This window comes from Ylistrum balloti, unplaced genomic scaffold, assembly GCF_031769215.1.
Source record: "Ylistrum balloti isolate Yb309-2 unplaced genomic scaffold, AGI_CSIRO_Ybal_v1 Utg370386, whole genome shotgun sequence".
Classification (NCBI taxonomy): Eukaryota; Metazoa; Mollusca; class Bivalvia; order Pectinida; family Pectinidae; genus Ylistrum; species Ylistrum balloti.
The window spans coordinates 460,214-469,690 of record NW_026782268.1 but is presented as its reverse complement, the minus strand read 5'-3'; the positions used below and the strand labels follow the sequence as shown (position 1 = coordinate 469,690).

Below are 9,477 nucleotides of genomic sequence, written 5' to 3'. Positions count from 1 at the left end.
GCTAGAGGCCTTGGGTATACTTAAGCGAGGTAGCATTATAAAGTCATTAATGCACTATCGCAGGAAACCTTACATGAACATATCGTATGTCGCAACACCTGCGCTCATCTAGCACATTTAGAGGCCGTCCTTAAATGCTCCTGGTTGCTGATAGAACGTTCATCAATATCAAATAAATCATATTGGTACCTTTGGTATATTTGTTGTTATGGTGGCCATTGCTGATGCGTCTCAAAACGACGTCACCATAACTAGAAAACGAAGTAAAAAGCTGGCACACAGTAATAATTCCTACAAATAGTAACTCCACGAGGTTGCACATCTGGATGAATAAATGTTTCAATCAAAAACTTTTATAAAAGACTGAGATCCCTTTGTTAAGATACATGGCTTCTGCACACTGCATAACATTGATGGAAATTTACACAAATTATTATTACCCTCTATTGTCATACTGATTAGCGTGAATCTACGATTTTCTGATATATACACGGACTTGGAATTTATTTTCCAGCACCTTTACACTGTTAAATGTTAACTTTACCGCAACCATGAACAAAATACTGTTGTTATGCATTCCACAGAACATGATCAATATTATTATAAGAAATAAATAGTATGTTGTATCACTAGTTTTCTTGTGAAAATGCCATTCCTTATTATAACAAACATGTTAAGGGTGTTGAAAGTACCTTGACATTTTTTCTAGTTCAAATAATTTCATTCTGAGTCTCAGAATAAAGCAAAACCAATTTACGTATATAAATATGTATTTATATACATATATCCATTCTGCCAGCTCTTATTGAACTTATTGAACAGTCATTACATTTGAGGTACACGTCAGATTAAGCACTGTATGTGTAATTTACTTTGTAACCCATATTTTCACCCATGTTACGGAGTGACGTTTTATTGTACACGTATGCTAACCGGTTTCTGCCAAGTGTATATAAATATACAGGCTTTCCTTCCTTTAAGTAACCCTCACTGTTGAAATACTTGTTATCTGTCACTAGGTTAACCGTAATGGCCTGTCTTGTGAACTTATGATTTCCATATCATTTGTCGTCGAGTCTTTCCAAAGCTTCACTGTAGGTACTGTGGTATTTATCAAATAAATAGAAATTAATTATCGCATGATAAACTGATTATTAGATAATAATCAGTTGTTAAATATATGCACTTTCCACAGCAAAAAAATGTCATACCTAACAAAACGTTATCGCCCAGAATGCCATATTGATCTAACCATACACTGGACTTTAACCACACATTGTAAACTAGAACACTTCGGCGGACACAGGCCAAATCTGTGCAATCTAGTCAAGCATATTCATCATGGCCGAAACGTCCAAATTCCTGGGTCAATGGGAGATGGACGATCTTTGTGAGAAATCTGAGAATTTCTTGAACTTTTGTAAAGCTGTGGGTAAGTCAACTTTGTTTAATCTATAAAACTTGTTTATTTTAAACAAAGGGCAAACACCATGTCCTTCTTTGTAGAAATCCGAACTTGTTACAGGGTGTTGAAATATATAATTTTCATGTCAGCCTCAATATTGAAATCCTTGTCTTTTGAATACCGGGAAACTTGATCTTATTCTCCTTGTACATTTTCAGGAGTCTCCGTATTTGCTCATGTTTAGTTTATATATGTAGATATATTCTTGTCTTTGTTATAAACTACTACGCTCGAACATTGATTTAAGAAGTTTCTCTATTATGTCTTACCAGTTGTCTGTTCCTGCTATTCTACACTTCACAAATCTGTACAAACTGCCCAGTAGATAGGCTAATGATTTTTAGTAAGTATATAAGTAAGTTATAAATGATCAGATACGTTTACTTTACTAAAATTTTCTGAATTTGGAATGTGTAAGGGAAACAAAGGAGTCGTTTTGATAGAGACAGTGGCACTAACGGTGTTCTATGAATAGAGTCTCGAAAACTTGAGCAATGGTCGTGTAGCAAGAGCACGCTATCATCTGTCGTAGGGAAACCGACTTTTAATTTTGTAAAACAATAAAACGTTTGTACATGGTATAAGCTAGATGTATGAAACAAATAAAATCAACAACATAAAAACCCCACACAAACAAAGAACTGTTACTAAACTTGTCAACTGTTTCCTTTTGTCCTATTAGGGCTACACAGGAATGAGTATAATTAGTATACAGTCGAACTTAATAACTGTATCTGCTGCCTGATTGTATGATTGTAAGCAGTGACATTAAACATCAAGAAAATACGATCATAGTAATATAATCATAATTAACATTTAAACGGAGACTCCTGAAACAATACAAGGAAAATAAGACCAGATGTTCCGGAAGAGTAAACGTCTTTTGCTTCATCGACGACACATGTCATGTAAACCTTGGTCAATCTAAGTAAGTTTTGTCACATTCTCAAATGCGAACAAGGCATACAACAGGTAAACTTCCTCAAATCAAACACGTCCAGCTTCGTGTCGTACAAAGAAAAAGAATATTTCTCAATAATATCACTATAATGTCCTTAAAATTTCCCCATTGTTTTCAACCGCCTGCATCTATTGAACACTTATGTTACGAGTTTGTCAGTCAGTTGACGACTTCTTGCACGAAAAACGTGATAGTGGGTTACAAGTCACAGTTGATTACAAAGTCATAAGTTGGAGATGCAAGACTATTGTTATCCAGAAATGGAAAATTCACAGTAGGGTTATTGAAATCATCACGTATCGTTTTACGAAATGATCGAGATAAGCAGCTGATGAAGAAGAGTCTGTACTTTCTTTGATTTCCTGTTCTGGTAGATATATACAATGGACGTAGTCAATAAATTTCTTGTTCTTTAAAGACAAGACGTCATCAATATATCTGAAGATGAAATGAAACGACTTTTCAAAATCTTTGTTACCTGTTTTGATAAATTTTTCAATATGTTCATCCTCGTTTGAAAACAAAAACAAGTCAGCTAACAGAGGGGCGCAGTTGGTGCCCATAGGTATGCCAATAGTTTGTTTTAAGATATCACCACCAAACTCGACGAATATGTTGATAACCAGAAACTCGATCATTTTGATGATAAAAATTCTGGTATATTTCTTCTATGATTTGGATGTCCTTTTTCACTAAAAACGCATTAGTATAGTTCACAACCATATATCTCTAACGTCGTTCACCTTTCTTGGAGAAGAAAGCTCTCATAACAAGAGAACGAAGGCGTTGCTTTAGTTTACAATTGAGTATGGTAGTGTGCAAGGTGGAAAAATAAAATGTTCTTATAAAAGAAATGTTTTAACTTTAGGTCAGTATATTTTTCCTTTTCTAAAGATCTTTCTTCTTCCTAATGTTGCCCTTGAGACTGTCCCACATTTGGTCAGCACTGCAGATGGAGCATAAATATTGTACCATTGAATAGTGGTTGAATGCGATCAAACATTGGATATTTCTATTTTCTGCTTTTCTGGAGATCTTTCTCCTCTCCATTGTCTCATGTGGTTTGTTTCTTTCCCCTCACTGAGACATACTAGTCTTTACAAATGGTAGGACGTTAATCAGTACAAAACTGTACCCTCTTAACGCCCGTTTCTACGTGACTCTGCCTGTCATGTTTTGACATGGAAGAAAAATCCCAGATTCTGTACGGAATGGAAGAAAGTTTTAGTCGTCTCTCACGACGATACAGTGGAATACAAGAAACAGAAATCAGCAAAAAATCATTCTCATCCTGCCGGGGATAAGGACGCAAAGTCTATTAAAACAAATTAATATCTTCCTTTTATTATTGAGAATTGTGTACTTTCCTTGTCATCCAATATACACTGCTGTCAGCTTGTCTTTCATCGTCATATCTTACTTCGTTATTGTCCTGTTTTTCCACTTCTTGACGTGTTTTTTCTGATTTTATGTATGTCCTTTTCGGTTCGTTTCCTGAAGCCATGACACCGGACGAAATAGAATACTACAAGAAAATGCGTGAGACGATAGCTTACTCCGGCCAAGGTGACAAATGGATATGCGAGATTTCAATGGGTGAAAATAAAAGCAGGCATGAATTTACATTAGGAATTAAAAACCCACCAGAGAAGGGGATAGATGGGTCGACATTTTGTGTAAGTATTCCGTTCATATACAAAACAAAGATTAATAATCGTATTCAACCTTTTTCTGGCAAGACCTTTTACCGTATGTCGTTAATGTCTAATATATAGAGATGATAATGACTTTGATCTAAAGTACATTGTGAATTTCGTTTTAGTATAAAAATGTACCATATCAAAGCCGAAACTACTCAGGTTGAAACTAGAACTGTCCGAGGGCCAACCCAACCCCCTCCTCCTCACCCCACTGTGTCGTCACCTTCAGTGTTCCTACAGTAGAAGGAGCAGCCAGGATACATCGTTGCGTCTACAGACAGACGGATGGACGGACAGTCAACCTGATTATTGCTTAACCCCCCTTGCTTCGTTGCATAAATCTTAAAAATTCGTCAAAACAACCTGTGATATTTTCATCAACAATTCTTTTGTAGATTGAGCCGAAGTTAGAAACACCAGACAAACTCGTAGAGATAGCCACCACGAAACTTCTTGGACACGATAAGGAGGTTGTCACCAAGACCGTGAGGACTTTGACTGCTGCCAACAAGATGAAATCCGTACGTATGTCATTGATAGAACTATTTTCGTTTCCAATGATTAACGAAAGGTTCGATTTATATATCAATCACAGCAGTATCGTCAAATCTGGTAACAGATATTCTATGTTTTTTATGTGTCTTCATTAACGATAATCCAGGGGTTACAATCGCTTTCGCTCTCTTCACCCCTGAAACATGTCATGACAAAACTGAAAGCACAAGCGGAGTAATTTGATTGGTTCCATGATAAAAAGACTGACCAATCACAGGATGACACTCTCCCATTGGAGATTACAAAGGAGAAACACCCATCTTCAAAGCCATTACAATATACCGCTATGCGACCTCGAGATCCGTTTGATGTACATCAAATGACAAAATTAGTCTTTCTGTTTTGTCCACAAGGTGTTGCATATGGAACCTTCAATTTTGCCATGACATGTTCCAGAAGTGTAGAGAACAAAAGTGATCGTAACCTCTGAGGTCACGATAATGATGCATCATGGGATTATTTTATATGTTTACCAACATATGAAGTGACATTTTTTATTATTAAACCGAAGTCTGTTTGCGTCCTTAAAGTATCGTGTCAGCGACTACTTTAATACCTGTCATGAAAGACAGAAGTGCTTAATATCAATGCTTACAAAAAACAATTGTTAATGTTTTGTTTTTAATTTTGTTAAGTCTACAATTGACGCCGATTTTTTCTATGTGTTAAAGGGAGATAACTTTATTTCAGATTGTTACAGATGTAGCGTCAGGTGTCGCCATGACATTTTATGCAACACGGAAGTGATAACATTGTGAAATATAGAACGTTCGCGTGTATTCCATAGATTAAGACGAAACATTCCTATAAGTGATGTTGGTGCTTAAAGAATTCATTATTAGTTTGCAGTGAAATTTGTATGTTTACATTTTGATACCATGTGATAACGAAAGATTGGAAAATAAATATCATACAGAGAATGATTGTGTTTTAATTATCACTTACTCGCATATAATCAAAGTCAATTTCATGACAATTCAGCATTCACAAATATTGACTTAATCGACTGTGCGTTATTGTTTCCTAACTTAAGAATTGTCGATACTGATTTTACTAACAATGAGTGTAGCTAGCGTAACTAAGATACGCTGAAAACAACATTTCATTGTTGTATCTACGGTAAATATTATGGGATGTTTTATGCAAATTCACTGACAATGGGAATCTCAGGTAAATATCTGAATGTTTCTGTCTATATATTATGAGTTTGTAGTTCTGTTTATTAGAATACTACGGAGCCCGTTAACTGACATGCTCCATACTTATTTTATTTCGTTTTTTCGAAATAATATTTCGTTTAAACGAATCATTATTTCGAAAAAACGAAATAAAATATTATTTCGATAAAACGAATTATTATTTCGAAAAAACGAAATAATAATTCGTTTAAACGAATTATTATTTCGAAAAAACGAAATATTTCGAAAAAACGAAATAAAATAAGTATGGAGCATGTCAGTTAACGGGCTCCGTATAATACTTACACATTATCATCTATTTCCTTATATGTCAGTGTCTTGCAAAACGGATTCTCTACGCCGAAACGAATTTTCGAGCGAGTTGAATAGCTTACTGATAAAAGTTGGCAACCCCTTGTTGAACATGTGTCTAATGTTGACAGAGACCTGGCGCATGTTTGCCTTAACCTTTCTGTAGTTGTTAAATACCACCACTTTTGTGTCCCTTTAAGGTGTTACTACGCAAAGGGATAGTGTAGGGTATTCAATACTGATCTGTTCCAGTACAGGTAGTGTTGTAAAATTAGACTCTTCTACGGAAACTAGCGTACACACACCTGGTCTAACAAGTGACGCGTCTGAGACAGTTCTGCAGTGCAGTGCAGTGCCTCCATATCTATTGCTGACTAATTATTTTGCAAATTGATAGCATGCACACACATATTGACAAATACATGTACGAGAAAAATCAGAAATATATTTAACACCGTGTTTATCTGACCAAAGGCATGAATTAACTTAAATAAACCTCATAAACATTTATGATAATTTAAGGATTAATTACTGAAACCAAACGCATGATTGGTCCGGTACTTACAACATGTGAGCCATCCCATAATACCTCACTATGACAAGGGACACAATTCGATGTACAATACCTGAAGATTGCGCTATACTGTCATTTACTACATATTCAATTTTAAAGGATTTATTTTAAGTTCACTAAGAATAAACTCGTTTGAAATTGATAAAATGTTCCGCGACACACTAAATTTGAATAACGCGTACAAAGTGTATTACGGACATCAACTGGGGACCAGTCTCAACTACCCAATAGGAAAAACGAGAAAAGAAATTGTTAGAAAAGTAAAATCGAAACAAACCTTTGATATGCTTCCCCCTTTCAAAGCAACTAAAATTGTAATTTAAGAAAACCTTTTCCATTACATAGCATCTTGTCTTTTTGCATAAATCCGTGATGCTAAAATGTAGGTAAATATGTTTCTCATTTGGCCATTCTAGTGTCTCTATAATGAATGAGAGTGATAGTTACAACTACAAAGCGATACAAGGATACAACACTGGATATTAGACTGAAATTTGAAAATAAATAAATTTCGCGATTTTCATATATCTGACAATTTTAGAAGAACGTGAAATAAATGTGTATATTATCATACAGTATATTGGAAAAGAAACGGTTTATTTCAGGGAGTATGTCGTGGAAAAGATGCTAGTTTTAATGGCTTGTATGATTGGTGAAATGCTATTTTGTAGCGTAGCAAAGGACACGGTTCCATTGGAGTATGAGACTGGGACAGGGGAGACAACTCGAGTTAGAAAGGAAACTTTTAACCGATAGATATTTTGTCAGTGTCTGACAACCGACAACAATTGTCTTGAATCGTAAAATTATAGTTTTAATTTTTGTTTGATAGTTCAGATGAACATCTTAATATACAGATATAAGTACGTGATGCGAGCAGTGTTAAATTATCTATCTGCAACTGTAGCATATGCTATAAAAATATGGCACCCTGTATCGACTGTGATGTCGGTAGACAGGACAATTTTTACAATGCGTGTTTTTCATAAATAATATAACAGTTGCGATATTCTTTTCAGTTTATGCCTTTTTTTCTTCTATTTTTCATCGTTCGGCAAGAATGCGTTTTTCTCTTAGCCAAATGCAATGTAATGCAAATTTGGTGATAACTTTTCGTGACCAGCGGTCAAAATTGTCCATAATTTGCCTTTGATTTATATTTTCATCATTGACACTGAATAAATCCGGTGCATCCTATTATCGTAAACTTTAAAAAAGAAATTTATCAACAAATGCTCGCCACTTTTGTCTTTCTTCGCCCTCGCCAAAATGCGGCTTATATTTTAAGACAATCACTATGTATTATATTTATCCTGAAATACTCTGAAAATTCTGACTATCGAAATTTCAACAATTTGCTAGGTTTGTTTACCTAAGGTTGATGTTAGGTCTGATTACGCACGCCAAAAATAGTTACTCCGCACTTGCACGAAAATATAGTTCCACACTTCATTGGATATAAAAAAGCAATACATTTTCGTAAATGAACTTGTTTGTTACATTACATAAAATCGCTTATTTAAACAATTATTGATATTTATAAATGAAACATTTAAAAAAAATCAAAAAGTAATTCTGTATAATTAATGCACGTGCTATGCAGTAGCTACTTACCACCACTGTCGAATACAACAAAAATATGTCTGGTAACCTGATGTATTCCGTAAACGATGGTGTCACGATACAGAATAAACATGTACATGTATTTGATAACATATTATCAGATGTATGAAATTACGAAATGTACTGAATTATAGGTCTATTGTGCCTCTCTATCTGAATTTAGACTTTTCTTTCGATCACTTCGGATTTTTGCCTCAGTCGTCATCTAGGTTTAACACTTAGGCTCTTTGCATCACTGACGAGTCCTAGAAGGACGAAACAACTGTATGATGTAGCATCACTGACGAGTCCTAGAAGGACGAAACAACTGTATGATGTAGCATCACTGACGAGTCCTAGAAGGAAGAAACAACTGTATGATATAGCAACACTGACGAGTCCTAGAAGGACGAAACAGCTGTATAACGTATCATCACTGACGAGTCTTAGAAGGACGAAACAGCTGTATGATGTAACATCACTGACGAGTCCTAGAAGGACGAATTAATTGTATAATACAATCATATTATTTCTTTTTTAATCTACTGTATCTTATTTAAAATATCACCAGTGCTATTCACTTGCATGTTTTTAAACAATAATCTTTCTAGGCAAAACGACAGTACACAAATTGTGGATGAAAGATTATACCACGCATGGTGACAGAGGATAGTGAACAGGAGACAGTTTGTAGTGGAGGCAGGTATTTTTTCTTAATCATTTTCCCCCACCTTTTCTTGTCGATGTTTTGTTTTGCCTCGATTTTCACTCAACACATATACTTTCCTCGCATATGTGGGGTAAGCCATCCGGAAATGGGAAATGAGACTTTAAACGATGTGAAATGAAACCAATCCTTCCTTTCTTCCTGCAAGTGCTTCGTTTTTAAAATCCCATTCAGAATACCATTGACTTTTTAAAATGCCTTTTCCCTCGTTTCTACTGGTTTAGCCAAAAGCGACTATGCGTGTAGGCAGAGACTTATAAACATCACTAGTGTAAGGGAGTTAACTCAAATCAATGCCAGGGTTGTTAACATACAACAGGGCTCAAGAACTGATTGTTGAGAAAAAGGGAATAATATAAGACTCTTTCAAATGCGAAGGTTTTACCATATTTTGTAACCCCGA

General features: G+C 35.2%; 1 protein-coding gene across 1 annotated transcript; it reads left to right on the top strand.

Annotated features, from left to right (window-relative positions):
• Window positions 1-1,341: 1,341 nt before the first annotated feature.
• On the top strand, window positions 1,342-5,428 carry LOC132554148 (uncharacterized). The gene is made up of 4 exons (XM_060218450.1): window positions 1,342-1,432; window positions 3,927-4,102; window positions 4,522-4,647; window positions 5,372-5,428. The coding sequence occupies exons 1-4, from the start codon at window positions 1,342-1,344 to the stop codon at window positions 5,426-5,428; spliced, it is 450 nt and encodes a 149-aa protein (XP_060074433.1).
• The last annotated feature ends 4,049 nt before the right edge of the window (window positions 5,429-9,477 follow it).